We start from the raw sequence: 15699 nt of genomic DNA, 5'->3' as shown, positions 1-15699 counted from the left end.
GTTTGTGCAGATGTACTTTTTGTTGTGCCATAGATTAACAAAATATTGACGAGGTATCATTTAATTATTAATTTTGACAGAAATTTTGCAGGAATTCCACCAAAATCTTTAAGAGATTACGCAGCACACTAGAAAAATGTCTGAATTCCGTAGAACACGCCCTTTTCCAAACGTCAAGCGACCACAGTACTCGCCGCCGTGGTACGTTCGAACGCTTGATATCGCCCACCGAGTGACTGTTCTTTCTATCATCGGCGTCTCAGTTTATTACGCTTCATTTACGGTTCATATGCTTTACTTGAATCACAAATATCGGACATCGTCCGAGGCAGTAAGGGCAACGATGGTATGTACGGTGACGGTGTGCGATGATTTTTCGGAGAGTACTCTAACGCATAGTAGGATGCTGAACGAACAGCACGGTTGGCTGCTGCAGGACAGCTTCCGCCGCCTTCTGAAGACAAGTAGATAAAATCAACTTGCTTTTTAATGGTTGGCCATATTCATTCACATTATTAACGTCATTTATATCGTATATACACAACTCTTTTCTCTATTCTCTCTCTATGGCATGTCTGCTCGCTCCAATGGATCTATTGTATGCGGAGCCATGCTGGATCTGGACTATCTGTACATAACCAATTATGAAATACATTGTATTTATTTTCATTTTCCGCGGTATCTGCAATAGCTGCTGCTAACGCCATTTAAAATTCTAATTTACCCGAAATGTCCAAATATCTTAATTGCGGTTGACCTGCGGCGACGTCTATCCCAGTGACGTAGACGAACCTGGAGATCAGCCAAATCTTTTCAATCCAAAGAACATTGCCGAAATTCTGCTCCAAGATTGCATTGCTGCTCCTTCTTAGTTGTCTACTCTGTGATGGTGTCCTTCTCAGGTCGTCTCGTTTTCAGACAAGGGGCACGGCTGTGGAGTCAAGCGAGGCAGTGCCGGCAACTACAGGATAGAATATCGTCCCGAGCAGGTCGACCAAGCTCTCTGCGGACCTTCACCAGCAGGTCGGATCGGGGACGCGATAATTTTCATGGATTTGAGCGGGACACTACTAGACTTAAATTAGAGACTCCTTTTGTATTTGGAATTGTCGGTGTCGGATATCTGGCGGTCAACAGAGACCCGGATATTTCTAATGAGACCGCGTTCGAATCAGTCAAGCCAGTCTCGGTAACATTGGCAGCCCCGAACCGGCAAAAATTCCTTCACAACAAAATTATGAAAACAGTTAAAGAGCTCATTTGCTCATTCTTGGACTCGTTAGGTACTTTCACGCGATTCACACACCTCGTTGTCATCTTTCTACCAGTCATTGTGACGTCTCCAGCAATTTTAATAGGATCCAGATATTCGCCCAGCGACTCTGAAACCTCTGGTGCAGTCTGGTGGTATAAAGTACTGATCTGGAGCATGCAGGCTGCTGGGCCAACATTCATCAAACTTGGTCAATGGGCTGCCTCGCGAACTGACATCTTTCCTAGAAGATTTTGCATCGAGATGTCAAAACTGCACTCAAATGTCAGGGAGCATTCATATAACTCGACTAAACGCGCAATCAACAACGCATTTGCTCCTCATGGACTTTCTTTTGATCAAGTTTTCGACGAGTTTGATCCGGCTCCGCTTGGAATTGGTGCTATTGCTCAGGTTTATCGAGCACGTCTTTCGCAAGCCGTGATTGAACTGACCGGCCCTACGGATGATTTTACTACGAACGACCAATCCAACAATGGACCATGGGTTGCTGTCAAGGTGTTACATCCCCATGTCGAAATTCGTGTACATCGAGACCTACAGATCATGATGTTTTTTGCAAATCTGTTGAACAAAATCCCTACCATTGAATGGCTATCATTGCCCGGCGAGGTGGACCAATTTGGAAAAATGATGCGCTCTCAAATGGACCTTCGGATCGAGTCGCATAATCTATCTACTTTCCGAAACAATTTTGCTGGAAGAGAAGGGATTCATTTTCCAGTATCTTTTTCAGATGAACTGTCTGATCCAAATGATCCTACGACGCAACGAGTCCTTATCGAAGAATATGTTACTGCAATTCCTATGGGCAAGTTTCTCTCACTTCCGGCTGAAGGACGAGTTGAGACAGAAGAGCTTATTGCAGATATGGGCCTCAATGCATTTTTAAACATGCTGCTGATCGATAATTTTGTCCATGCCGATCTACACCCTGGTAATATCATGGTGCGATTTATCAAACCGCATCGAACCATCAAGGACAAATTTTTTCTTCAAACTTTGACAGACACCTCACTTGACTCACCTGAGGCTGTGGCAGATACAAATGCTGTCACCGGAAAATTGCTTGGTCTTGCGACTGATCCACACGCGTTTCGAGCAGAGCTCCAACAACTGTCAAAATCCGGATATCGGCCCGAAATCGTATTTCTCGATGCTGGCTTGGTTACCACGTTAGACGATGTTAACCGAAGGAATTTCCTAGATTTGTTCACAGCTTTGGCAACTTTTGACGGTTATCGAGCGGGTAAACTTATGATTGAAAGGTCGCGAACGCCTGCTACAGTAATTAACTCTGAAGACTTTGCTCTCCGAATGAAGAAAATGTTACAGGAAGTTAAGCAGAAGACGTTTTCTTTGGGAAACATCAAAGTTGGCGATCTACTTAACGAGGTACTGACCATGGTTCGAAGACACCATGTCCGCATGGAAGGTGATTTCATCAACGTTGTTCTCTCAGTCTTGCTACTCGAAGGAATTGGCCGCCAATTAGACCCCAATCTTGATATTTTCAAGAGGTGCGTACTGTTTTTTTACTGTGAGCTGTATTAATCTGCTCGTTTTCCCCTTCTCTCGTTTTGTTCTTATGCTAAATCTATGTTTTTTGCCTCGCTTAAGCTCGCTCCCAATTCTACGGAAACTGGGTACTCTAAGTGCCATGTCTGGAAATACTGCGTTGCTTAAGGATAAATCCACCACATCCATGGTCAAAGTTTGGTTCACGCTTGAAGCTCGACAGTTTGTCACTGAGTCCGCCCAAGATATCATTCGTCTGGTCAAGTTCGATAAATTGACTCCTAATTATTAGCCGCCCACAAGGACAATTATCAGGAGGGCACTTTCAGCTACCAGGCAACTATTATTTACAATCTATATATATATTCTAAATAACTGTATGTACAAAATAGATCGACTTCTAATCGAATTTAATGAGGAGCCATTAAAAAGTTTTTGAAGAAATTGTGACTCTTGCGTTCCTCAGACTCCAGCTTTGTGAGCCTATAAAATATCCCATTCCTCATATCTGTTTTGATATTTATTTTCTAGCGTCGAAGGCTTAAATGTCGAGTTTGACATATGCAAATCGTCGTCATATCTAATAGGTGAATATGGCAGTCTTGTTCGGGTTGACATAATTCGATCGGGATCTTGGTTCCAGTATTTGTCGCTGGGATCTTGATTCCAGAACCCTCTACCTGTCGCTATTTGCCATTCTTGAGCGGCCATTGATCCGTTCAGATTTATTCTAGGTGAGCGCATGACACTAGGACGCAGTTCACGGTCATGCAGCTCGATCAAAAATACCAACGACCGGATCGCAAGATTATATTTTTCGATGAACCGTGCGCTCAAGTTTAGTTCAGGCTGAGTCTCCCGCCTACATGCTAGCTCGAATAGCTTATCCATGATTGCTCGGAAAGATGATCGAATGTTTATCAGTCGCTCGATCACAGACGGCTGTGAAACCACAAATGGAATCCATTCGTCCACCAAAATAGTATTGCCGTTTTCAACACTCACCGTTTTGGCGAACAATATCGCTGCGATCGAGCTGATACGTGATGAAGACCGTAGAGTCACCGCTGAGCTATTCGCGCTCTGCTTCACTTTGTCGGTGAACGTCATTAAAGTACCATATCGTAATTTCTCATCATCTCGGATGGGCCCAGAAAATCTACTTCCATCACTTGTCAATGCATGATTAGCTGACACTGAACTAACCATCGCGCGGTCTTCGTGCCGAGTTCGAAGCCGTCTCGCATTCAGTAATACGGCAAGATTGGGGTAGACACCAGTAAAGGCAATCGTCTTGATCAAGGCTGAATTATATGCCGAAAGATTGTTATCGGGATGCCCATATTCGTTGTCTAATCGATCACGACTCTGGATTGCTGAAATCAAATTTCTGCCTTGTAATAACTCCAGTACTTGTTCGCATGCTGTCATAATTGATTTCATTGCAACTGGACTCAGATTATTTTCATAAGCAAAACGATCCGCAGATAGTCCTCGAGCAAACCGATGCTGTCGCCAGGCCCGGAATGCATTAATAGTAGCTAGCATATCACTGCCTTCACCAGGGGCAAATGTTCGCTTATGCTCAGTTCTATTGATAAATTCACGAGCTGAATAGTAAAACACATCTCTACCTGACAAACTGCACGCAAAAATCAAAACTGGATCAAAACAACGGAACATCGTCGCAAACATTAACATCCGTCCGATCGATGGACTCAACGGTCTATAGATATAACATTAGTACCAAATAAAATTCAAATCCTTTCCGTAAAATTGCCAACTTACAAACTAGCCAGGAGCCGCCCCAGAGGCGTGATGTCCTCATTCTCAGCAAGTGCTCCTATATCTTTCAGTCCTTCGATAGCCGTCTTAACTGCACTTCGTGAAGGTGGCTCAACTACTGAATCGATGAATTCAGCAATATCGGTTTTCGCGATTAATTTGGTTTCTAAACAAGTCTCCTGTAAATTTGCGCGCACAATCTCTGGTTGCACGTCTCGTGCAAGATGGCTCAAGCGATTACGGGAATACATGCCATAGTATGTACCATTAGACACACGGCCGGCACGTCCCATTCGTTGACGAATATTCGACTGTGATATCCAGTCAACGACCAGGGATGTCATATGCTGCGATTGAATGTATTTCTTTTCTCGCGCTTTGCCAGCATCAATAACATACTGCAGCTCCGGAATCGTAATAGAAGTTTCAGCAATATTAGTCGAAATAATAATCTTACGACAGCCAGCTGGAACATGTTCGAAAACTGCTTTTTGAGATGACGTCAATGTAGAATGAAGAAGATAAATCCGATATGAGTCGTCACTGTTCTCATTGGTGATTCCAAGAGCAGTAAGTTGATTCTCCAGTGTGATAATATTGTTGATTCCAGGCAAAAAGACTAAAATCGATCCGGAGTCATCTTTCTGCTGGAGTAAACGTTTGATAAATACAGCAATCAATGACGTCGGCACATAGCTATTATCTGAAGTATCGCTGTACTCTTGTTCTTCACCAGGATAAGTACCTGGATGATGCCAATCCACTGCACCATTTGTTCCAAGCACATCAACTTCAGACTTCGGCTCAAGTGCAGATTCCTTAAGAATATATGATTTTAGTTGAGTCTCTAACGTTCTAGCCTGCTCAACTCCTTCAGGACCGACAATTTTGATAACTTCCTCTAAATAGTTCTCCTTTACTGGAAACAATCGCCCGGGAACAGTAACAACGGGACATTTAAAACCCATCTCCTGAAAATACTTCTGTAAAAGGTCTGCATCAGCTGTCGCACTCATTAAAACAATTTTTGGCATCTTGATTGTCGGATCTTCTCGAGCTCGCAAAAGCCGATTGCGGAAAAAAGTCATAGTGAAATCGTTGAAAATGCTTCGCTCATGAACTTCATCGATCAAAACATGGGAGATATTCCTTAAACTTTCATCTTGATTATCTGAAAGCATCTTCAGCAATACACCTCCGGTGACAAAATGGATGGATCCGCCAACTTTTGGTCGTCTGGAATCAAATCGGACTGTATATCCCACGGACTGACCAATGCGCTCATGTCGCTCGGCAGCTACTCGAGCTGCAACTGAAGTCGCCGCAATTCTCCGTGGCTGTGTAACTAGAACATTGCACTCAGCTCCTTCACCTTGACGAATCATTTCTTCCAGAATAAGCTGAGGAACTTGAGTTGATTTTCCGGAACCAGTAGCTCCTGATACAATAATGACAGAAGTATCATGTATAGCACTAAGAATTTCCTTCGAGTGTTGATATATGGGAGTTGACTTCCTGATCGTGATAATATCTTGCGCAGATGGATTTTCTTCGTATTCTCGCAACTTCAGTTGCAATTTTTCGTTCAATTCTTCCTTAACAGACTCTTCAAATGCACTTTCAGGAGCTTTCTGATCTTCCAGAGCGGCATCTTCAAGCTCAGAACCCTTTAACATATCATCAATTTCCGGTAAAAGAGCTTCAACTTCCTGCATTGTATATTCTGCTGACTGAAAGCTTTGGAGATTGGCAAGATCAAAATGGAGAGAAATAGGATTAAAGCTTTCCAAAACAATTCCATTTGATACTCTTAACATACTTGCAAATCTCTTCCAGAGCTCAGGTTCACCAGTTTGAATGACATGACCAGCAATCAAAAAGGCAGCTTGTCGAGCTTCCTCGCGAGATGCCATGTTATGCGCTCGACTGATAACAGTACCGTCTACCTTCACAAAGCCTCCAAATCGATTTTTACCCTTATTCCGAGTCAGTTCGTGCTCATAAACGACTTCTTTTCTGCGTTCTCGTGCAGCTAAGTTGACAAACCCTTCGGCATTGGCAGGACAGAGAATAGATAAATCATTGAGAAACATATCTTTTACACCTTCCTCCCTTAAATGCCTATCAATAAGGAGTTTGAACGCAAAGCAGGCCGTTATTTCGGCATGATCCATGGTTGATTTCGTTGACGATAAGGCTAATCCCTTTTCAGCCCAAGTTATAGTAGTTGTCCACTTCCCTCCATTCTTCTCCGTAGTAAATTGAGGGATATTACCATATCGGATGCACATGGCTAAAACAGCTAGTTTAGAGGGATCGGGCACTTTGATCAATACGGGATCAAGGCTCATCGGAAAGGCGTTCACAGAAGCAAATTTTCCGAGAACAGAATAGTCTCCTAGTCTATTTGAAGTATCTGAGGCAAAATAGTAAATTGCTCTGCGATATGCAAGGTTTAAAGCCAAAGCTCTGTTTGACGCTTCTGGCCCAACTATCAATTTAGGAGTCAAATCCGGACTGGAAAATGTTATGCGGAGAATTCCTGTTCCTCGGGAAGAATAAAATTCCTCTTTAACTTCGTGGCCAAAAAAAATTTGAAAAAATTTCTTGTAGTTCGTGATCTCACTCACATTGACATAGCGAAGTAAAGGCTTTTGTCGAACCAGCTCTACATAAATGCGAATGATAAAATGCCGATATTCAGATTTCGCACTGAGCCCCTGCATAACTTTTTCGAATCGAGTGACTTGATCACGAAGAATAGGATCGCACTCATCAGGAAGGTAGATAAATTTTCCCGATTTTGTCTTTCCCAATTGAGCTGTATTTTTGGGATCTAATCCACTAATTTCTTCTGATGAGAAATCTGACAACAGTTTTATATCTGCGCCAGGCCGAGCTGTAGTGTTAAATGGAGGTAACGGCTTGTCGGGATAATCTTGCTTAACGAGCTCAGCACCATTCTGAAGTTTCTCCAGCAGGCTTGCAAAAGCCTCGTTATCTTTAGTAGAATTTTTAATGCGTCTGTCGGGCTTGGCGGGTTCCGCTGATTCAGATTTTCTCTTTGAATGCGATAAGGAATTTTTGTTTGTCCTAAAATTTCGACGTTTTCTTTGGTTAGAAGAATTTTTCTTGACGACAGATTCAGGTGATACACTATTCATGCAGCATATAGAGAAACTAAGCTGCCGAGAGTGTATGAAGCTGAAAGCGGAACAGATATCGAACCGGTTTGAGACAGCATCCGGAAAGACCGTAGCACGCGCGTGGCTACATACGACCGTGAAATTTGTTCCAGGAGACACGAAGCGCCTCGGTAAGCTCGACTAAATATAAATCAGAATGACAACTGAAAGGTTACGGAAATCAAATGCTTACCACCGAGTTCAGCGACTTTAGCATGCTGATGAAGTAGGATAAACTAGAACCGCAGTCAAATGTTGGTATGTCTAGTACGGAAGCAGAACGCACGATATCGTGAGAGCCATACGAGTACGAACGCACGAAGTTAAATAAGAGTACTATATAGCTCCGTTCAGCACGTTTACGACAATTAGAACAAGAGACAATACGATAAAATTGACAACTGAACGCCCAAAAGCAGACAACTAGCTTCAGATATATACGATAAATGTGAAATTTTTCTGGTTGGGAGAATAGGATACAGATGGCCCGGAGATGACCAAGGTCATCGAATTCGAGTGGATGAGAATAGTCAACGTATTCGACAGTGCTGATCAGATTGTACGAACCCGGAACTACATTATTTTTCTCTTGAATCTGTGTTATTATTGTGAAATTGTAGAAAAGGTCCAAAGACAGAGCAGGCCGTGACAAAATGCGATAGTGTTCTGGGTATAATAATACAGTACTTCTTATACTATTTACCAGCATTATTGTACCCAACACAAATTTTGAAATCTTTTATTGGTCGTCCTGCATCACCTACTTTTTTAGTAACATTATCGACCGCAGCAGTCCAACGCATTTTGGATTTCAATCAGTTAATAGCGTTGAAAATTATTAGAACTAGCTCAGATTGCTCCCTAATCGTAATATCGGCTATAAGATAGCTCATTAATCGTGTAGTCCGTACTCCAGCTATTCATATCCAAATATCAACCGCTCGGTCGGCGTGGTCTCGCTCATCGTTACCCCTTCAAGCCGCGTTACAAAAATTTCAAAACTTTTCTTGCATCGTTTTCTTCACATTCACCACGCTCTTCCGTTTATTATTCGCAGTACCAGCTTTGATTCCATCGCGTTATCAAACTTGGATCAAATCATTTTGCGACATTCCTCGGATTTGTTTGTTGGATTTCCTAATTTTCCCCGTCGATTTTCTTTTACTTCGTGAAACAAGCACTTCAAATGGCTAATAACCAGAACACAAATGTGCCGCCGTCCTGGGACCAGAATTCTCAGGATGATTACTCGCAGCTTCCTCAGCAAGCCGCCAATTTGAATATTGGACAGCGAGGAAATACTGGTTATCAGGCGGGCGGCTATGGACAGCAACAGTACTTTCAGCAGCAGCAGCAGCAGCAGCAACCTCCGCAACAACAGCAACAGTATTACAATAACTACTATACTCAATACTCTCCGCAGCAAGGTTACTACCATGAGCCAACACAGCCGCCTCAAACGCAGCAGCAATTTTATCAGCAACCAGAAGTTCCACAGTCTCAACAGCCCTACCAACCCAGAATTAACACCCAGGCACGCTTTGCTGCTTTCAGGCAAGCTCCTGGCACTTTCTCTGCTCAGGCTGCCGAATTCAGACCTAGTTTCACTCCGCGATCACAGCAACAACCTGTTTCGCAGCCGATTCCCCCCCCTACTGGACCAAGGGCGACAACAAGTGCGAGCGGAGCCAGAGTTCTCTCGATCGGAGGTAGTTCTAAGCCTGCATCTTCTGGACCAAAGGTTTTGAGTCTCTCAAGCACCAAGCCGGCTGCAGACAAAGCTGAATCAAAGGCCGAGACCAAGGCTGAAACCAAAAATGTAGCAAAATCAGAAGAGAAAGCGTCCTCTGAACCAGCAGCTGCAACTGAAGTGAAGCCAGCAGACGTAAAGTCAAAGGAGGAGTCTGGAAAGGCTGCTCCAAAAGCTACTACTGCTCCTACATCTGACAGTGCTGCTGGTAAGGATCTTCGTTCGATCGAGGTAGCGGATGACTCTCACAAGATTGATGAAGAAACTTTGCATGATATGTATGGTAAAGAACATATGTCGATTATTTTTATGGGTCACGTCGACGCAGGGAAAAGTACTATGGGTGGTAATTTACTTTTTTTGACTGGCACTGTTGACAAGCGTACTATGGAGAAGTTTGAAAAGGAAGCGAAGGACGCTGGACGGGAGAGCTGGTATCTTTCGTGGGTTCTGGACCAGACCAAGGAAGAACGGTCAAAGGGTAAAACTGTGGAGGTTGGCCGAGGATTTTTCGAAACTGACAAACGACGATACACATTACTGGATGCACCAGGCCACAAGACTTATGTCCCGTCTATGATCGGAGGCGCATCACAGGCTGATGTTGGCATCCTTGTTATTTCTGCACGAAAGGGGGAATATGAGACTGGTTTTGAGCGAGGTGGACAGACTCGTGAGCATGCTGTATTGGCAAAGAATCAGGGCGTCGACAGACTTATTATTGCGGTTAATAAGATGGATGATCCAACTGTGAACTGGTCTAAAGAGCGATATGACGAGTGCACGAGCAAACTAGCTTCTTTCTTGAAGAATCTCGGATACAAGTCAAGCGACGTGCAGTTCATGCCAGTGTCCGCATACTCAGGTGTGAATCTAAAAGATCGAGTAGATCCCAAGACATGTCCATGGTACAGCGGGCCGTCGTTGCTCGAGTACTTGGACAACTTGCCATTGAATGAACGTAAGCTCAATGCTCCGTTCATGATGCCAGTCGGAGCCAAGTATCGTGATCTTGGTACAGTTGTGGAGGGTAAGATTGAGTCAGGTATGGCCAAGCGGGGGTCCAATTTAGTCTTGATGCCGAACAAAGTGTCCGTTGAAGTTTTGACTATTTACAACGAGACGGAGGCAGAGACAGAGGCGGCTCTATGTGGAGAGCAAGTTAAATTTCGACTAAAGGGAGTTGAAGAGGAGGATGTTCAGATTGGATTTGTGCTATCATCGGTTGAGCACCCGGTGCATACCGTGACTGCTTTTGAGGCGCAGATTGCGATTATCGAGCTGAAATCTATCTTGACTGCCGGATTTACTTGTGTTATTCATGTGCATACAGCTGTTGAGGAGGTTACCTTCAGTGCATTGCTTGCCAAGCTGCAAAAGGGCACAAACAGATTGTCCAAGAAGCCACCGGCATTTGCAACGAAGGGCATGAAAATCATGGCTCGTTTAGAGCTTGTGAGTACCACGGGTTTCTGTATTGAGCGGTTTGAAGACTATCCACAGCTTGGTCGGTTTACCTTACGAGATCAAGGAAACACGATTGCTATTGGCAAGGTAACGAAACTATTGTAAATTTTTTTCTTTTAATTTTGGAAAAATGTCCGAATTTTAGCTGGTAGTAGTGAAGTATGAAGATTTAGAGGCGCTGAAATTGAAGCCTAAGTAGTATCAGGATGTTTTGCTCGAGAAAGAAGTTGGTAGTTTAGAAAATGAAGCGAGTGTAATACAGAGGAAAGTAGAATGGACTAAGTAGAGAGAAATTTTAGTGATCATGACATGGATTGCTTATTAGAATTGTTGTATAATGTCCTGCTGAAATTGTCATACTGCTAGTGCTCCACCGGAGAAGTCAATTAGGCTTTCGCAGAAGATCAGACGCCCTGATTTCCTAAATTGAAGACTCGTTTAATGAATCACAATGTCTGCAAGACGACAAATTCTCTAAGTTATAAAAATCTAGACCGTAACAATAAATTGCATCCACTCTCAAATTCGCGATTACCTAATCACCGACGGAAGAATACTCAGTCCGCCGTTCTCTGTATCGTCCCGTCGATGTCCCAGCCAGCGTCCATATCGGTAAGTCGTTCCAGCGTCCCCACTCACTTCGTTTGTACGGTTTGTTTGTCAGTCGCTCTTTTCGCCTGACATTTCTGCCGAATTTTCCGCTATTTTCCCATCAATTTCGTGCTTATTGTCGTTCTGCAAGGGCTATTCGAGCTAGAGTCCATCCGTGAAGAAAATGTCTGCAAGACCGTCGTCGCCGTCGTCACCCTCGCCTGTCTCGGCCTCTGCTACTGCTTCTCCTCCGCCGGCTTCCTCTCCCCAGACCATCTCACCTGGCCACCCCGATCAGCTCCAGCTGCCGCTCCAGCTCCAAAAAGCGCCCGTAACTTCTCTTCCCCAACAGCAACAGACTGTTTCTTCGCCCGCACAGACTACTCAATTATTACCACCGACGTCGACACCGATAAGCAATCAAATACACAATCTGCAGCACCAGGAATCCGGCTCGGCCCATCCCAGAAAGCGGTCCAAAGTTTCTCGAGCGTGCGATGAGTGTCGCCGGAAAAAGGTTCTTCCCCCCTCCTCCCCATCCCCACCCCATCACCTCCTTGGTCTTGACTTGTTCTTTTTCCTCGCCTCGTATCTCGGTCCGTCTATTTCTCTTTTATTGCGCATTTGCATTTGTCTGTCTGTTTTGCATACTGCCGTGGACCAAATCCTGCCGGTTCTTGCAACAGCTTCGATCCATATACTAGGACCTGTTCTTTTTGTCTTTGCCAGCGGGTGTTCGGATTGTGGATGCTGGACTGATTATGCATTCATTAGCTAACTTATTGTTTAGATCCGATGCGATGCTTCCCCAGATATAGGTCAAGAGCAATGCTCGTCTTGTAAGCGCGTCGGGGAGAAATGCTCCTTCAGCCGGATACCCATGAAACGCGGGCCTAGCAAGGGCTACATCAAAGAGCTCGAAGACCGACTAAACTCGCTGGAGTCGTCGATAGGCGCAGACAGTGTTCCGCATTCTCGACGGTCATCTGCGGTAGGCCCCACTGATCTGCCTCCCCAGTCTGCTCAAACTGTCCAGACTACATCGACAATCTCGTCGGCTCTTGCTCCATCTCACCCTGCTCCTATCCAGACTTCGTCCGCAAACTCATCAACTTCCACATCTGCTGGTCACAAAACAAGTATCAGCAGTAATGGAAGCAACACGTATCCCGCTGATTCCCCAGGCTCCCAGTATTCGGCTTATTCGTATTCTGGTTACCAGTCTGTATCGTCTCCAAGGACGGCCATGGGTGAGAACAATGCTCCGCGATCTCGAGCTGGCTCATTGCATGCTCTGGCTCCGCTTTCTTCCCATCCTTCAACTTCCTCAGCTGCATCCACTCCCTCAACAGCTGTGTATTCTGGTGCCCTTGGATCTCCTGGTCTTGCTCCGGTAAACGGAATCCGACAACAGCAGCCTCCACCACCACTACTGCAACAACAACAGCAGCAACCACTAGCACAGCAACAACCGCCGCAACAACTGCAACAGCTCTCCTCTCTACCTCCTCTTCCACGGAATCAAAGAAAACGTGCGTTTTCAAGTTCTATGGAGTATTCTAATGATCATTCCTCTTGGTATGGCTCACATCCTCCACATATGCCTCTTCCACCAAAGCCCCATACACCACCGACATATCTACCTACCATCGATGCTTTAGGATCTGCCAATTCAACAAAACAGCTGCCACCTCCTCCAAGACTTCAATCGACTCCTGTCGGACCAAATTCTCAGCAATTCCCTCCTCCTCCACCACCCCCCCCTCCCCCAGCACCGCCTTCCTCGTTGCCAAGTGCACCAATCCAGGTCATGAATCCAACAATGGTGGGACCTTCTCAGATGCTACAACGACCTGACGAGGGTTCACTTCGTGAAGACCGAAACAGCCAGAGCATTTGGAAACCGTCTTATGAGGTATCCAACCGACTCCCACCGCCTCATCGAAGGTCAGTGGCCAGTGATACGGCTGATCCAACGACTCCCTTGACTTCTTTTTCCTCCAATCAACCTCCTCTAGCTTCTGGTCAGCATTTACATCCTCCTCAGCGACAGGGAAGTGCTGTACCTTCATTTCCTCTTCCACTTTACAATGTACCGGTACACAGACATTCTATTTCGGCATCTCCGTATGAGTCGAATTTACCATTTTATGAATGGAACGGCAGCAATAACAGTAAATCAGTACATCCTCCGACCCCTCTACCGCAGACTACTTTGGCTCCTCTAAGGCCCCAACCATCACTGCCACCTTTGAATGCATCTCGCACTCCAAGCATTGGATCAGCTCCTCCAAATGATACTGGTGCGAACTTCAGGCCGTACATTGAAACCTCTTCTCATATTTTATTTGCTTGGGACGATGAAGCAGTGGAATCTTATTATTCTGAGATAGCAAAATATGTTCCTTTGCTTCCTAGCACTTCTGGTGTTTTAAAGGCCAGGTTAGTAGCCACGACGCCGCCGATCCGTAACGCCTGCTTACATGCGTTGTACGGGCTGATTCGGGGTCATCATTCACCTAAACGCGGATCTCAAGATAAGCAGCGGGCCATGGCTTATTTAATGGACGCCGACGTCGATGGTGCGGGTGCTGCGCAGTTCGCGTCATCTCTACTTGCTATTCAAACTCTAGCCTTGTGTGCCCTGGAAGTTTCAAACCGAGGAGTCGGACCATTAACTTCGGTTATGCATAGTACTATCGCTTGGTTAGGTTGTGCAATTGGATTTGCTAATGGATTACGACTGTTTGATTATGCAGATCCTCTAGGTCCTGATTTTCAGCGGCCGCAGTTGCATGAAGGAGAGGAAATTGATCTGAACAACGACGCTTGTGTTGCAAGACGGACATATCTCTCGTTATTTCTGATAGATCGGTGGAATGCTGCCGGTCAAGCTCTGCCTCATTTGCTTATAGTTGGCGGCGATTCGGAAATCGACGGTGTTTTGCGACTGACTGCGACGGATGAACTTATTGTTGGTCAGTCGGCATTTGAGCTTATTCGGATGACCGCTGTACTTGGTGATATGATCGTGGCATCGAATAGTGGGCAGCGAAGCGAATATGCGGCCAATATGATATTTAGCGCTCTGGAACGATGTAGAGAGGAATCTGAGCAGCATTGGTCTTCCACACCTTTGTTGGCCGCTGTATATTGGCATCTTCGATTACTTGCGGTCCGGCTTTTTAGACCACCGGATGCGCAGATGCTTCTTCCCCATGCAGCTCATGTCGTAACTCTTGTTGCGCAGAATATTTTACCAATATCTAGAACTCAGCATCAGGATATGTCTCCTGCTGGAAGTGTTTCAGGGAATGGTAGCAACATGTACGGATCAGGTTGGCCGGTACAGATATATTATCATTTGCTAGCGCTGGCATTACACACGCTACTTGAACTTGTCGATTTTCCCGAGACGTCGAAAGATGCCTGGCCTTATGTATCTGTTTTGCATGACTCGTTGATTGCGGTGACTACGTACACAGCACAAGTTAGCTCAGACAGTACAATTGCCTCCGACACATGGCCGATTTATTTTTTGCACCATATTGATCAAAAACGAGCCACTGCTTCTGCTGCAGCAAGTAACGGGGGTGTTCCAGCAACGCCCACTACGGCGGATAGTACGGCTACGAACGCGAACTCGGCCATAGCGCCGCGATCGCCTAAGAGTAGTAATGTGCCTCTCTCACCGCGATCACGAACTGGTACTGATAAACAGCAACCAGCTACAGAACTAGATAGACTTGCAGCGATCGCTGTTGGCGAACAACCAGCAGGCGATGGTCATGCGAATGGATCTGCTGTGGCACCTCCAACTGGAATGCAAGCAAGTTCTCAAGCAATTGCGATCCAGAATGAAAAGCTGAGAAAATTGGGCTATCTTGGTTTATGGAAGAAGGTCTGACGTGAGAACAGGAAGGATGTAATATTGAACTAATATTTAGTACCGATTTGTAAAATTATCTGATGGGCGAAGGGGAGTAATAATAGTAATACGAAATTTTTATTTAATAATTTCCGAGCGCCAAATACTGAACATAAACAAAATAGCAGAGATAAATCTAAGACATAATTGTACACAAACAGAAGACATAACACATATTGCTGACAGCGGAGATAGAGAACAG

General features: G+C 45.0%; 4 protein-coding genes across 4 annotated transcripts; 3 read left to right on the top strand and 1 right to left on the bottom strand.

Annotated features, from left to right (window-relative positions):
* Positions 1 to 684: 684 nt before the first annotated feature.
* V1516DRAFT_656147 (ABC1 family-domain-containing protein) lies at positions 685 to 3227 on the top strand. The gene is made up of 2 exons (XM_066920339.1): positions 685 to 2793; positions 2894 to 3227. Exons 1-2 carry the CDS (start codon positions 887 to 889, stop codon positions 3081 to 3083), a joined length of 2097 nt encoding a protein of 698 aa, XP_066775410.1. The 5' UTR covers positions 685 to 886; the 3' UTR covers positions 3084 to 3227.
* A 47-nt stretch (positions 3228 to 3274) lies between these two features.
* Positions 3275 to 7740, bottom strand: V1516DRAFT_666448 (P-loop containing nucleoside triphosphate hydrolase protein; the record flags this gene model as incomplete). Its single annotated transcript, XM_066920744.1, has 2 exons — positions 3275 to 4517; positions 4580 to 7740. The coding sequence occupies 2 exons, from the start codon at positions 7738 to 7740 to the stop codon at positions 3275 to 3277; spliced, it is 4404 nt and encodes a 1467-aa protein (XP_066775409.1).
* A 1053-nt stretch (positions 7741 to 8793) lies between these two features.
* Positions 8794 to 11255, top strand: V1516DRAFT_681164 (P-loop containing nucleoside triphosphate hydrolase protein). The gene has a single exon (XM_066923209.1). It carries the CDS (start codon positions 8948 to 8950, stop codon positions 11081 to 11083), a length of 2136 nt encoding a protein of 711 aa, XP_066775408.1. The 5' UTR covers positions 8794 to 8947; the 3' UTR covers positions 11084 to 11255.
* Positions 11256 to 11612: 357 nt separating this feature from the next.
* V1516DRAFT_681162 (uncharacterized protein) lies at positions 11613 to 15625 on the top strand. Its single transcript, XM_066923208.1, has 2 exons — positions 11613 to 12086; positions 12360 to 15625. Exons 1-2 carry the CDS (start codon positions 11754 to 11756, stop codon positions 15474 to 15476), a joined length of 3450 nt encoding a protein of 1149 aa, XP_066775407.1. The 5' UTR covers positions 11613 to 11753; the 3' UTR covers positions 15477 to 15625.
* Positions 15626 to 15699: the final 74 nt, after the last annotated feature.

This window comes from Lipomyces oligophaga (genome assembly GCF_038497815.1).
Source record: "Lipomyces oligophaga strain CBS 7107 unplaced genomic scaffold V1516scaffold_8, whole genome shotgun sequence".
Classification (NCBI taxonomy): Eukaryota; Fungi; Ascomycota; class Lipomycetes; order Lipomycetales; family Lipomycetaceae; genus Lipomyces; species [Lipomyces] oligophaga.
This window is presented reverse-complemented; position numbering and strand designations above follow the sequence as displayed.

Coding starts and splice junctions, on each gene's coding strand:
- V1516DRAFT_656147 (XM_066920339.1), top strand. CDS start 887: ATGGTGTCCTTCTCAGGTCGTCTCGTTTTCAGACAAGGGGCACGGCTG. Junction 2,794..2,893: donor AATCTTGATATTTTCAAGAG/GTGCGTACTGTT, acceptor GCCTCGCTTAAG/CTCGCTCCCAATTCTACGGA.
- V1516DRAFT_681164 (XM_066923209.1), top strand. CDS start 8,948: ATGGCTAATAACCAGAACACAAATGTGCCGCCGTCCTGGGACCAGAAT.
- V1516DRAFT_681162 (XM_066923208.1), top strand. CDS start 11,754: ATGTCTGCAAGACCGTCGTCGCCGTCGTCACCCTCGCCTGTCTCGGCC. Junction 12,087..12,359: donor ATGAGTGTCGCCGGAAAAAG/GTTCTTCCCCCC, acceptor CTTATTGTTTAG/ATCCGATGCGATGCTTCCCC.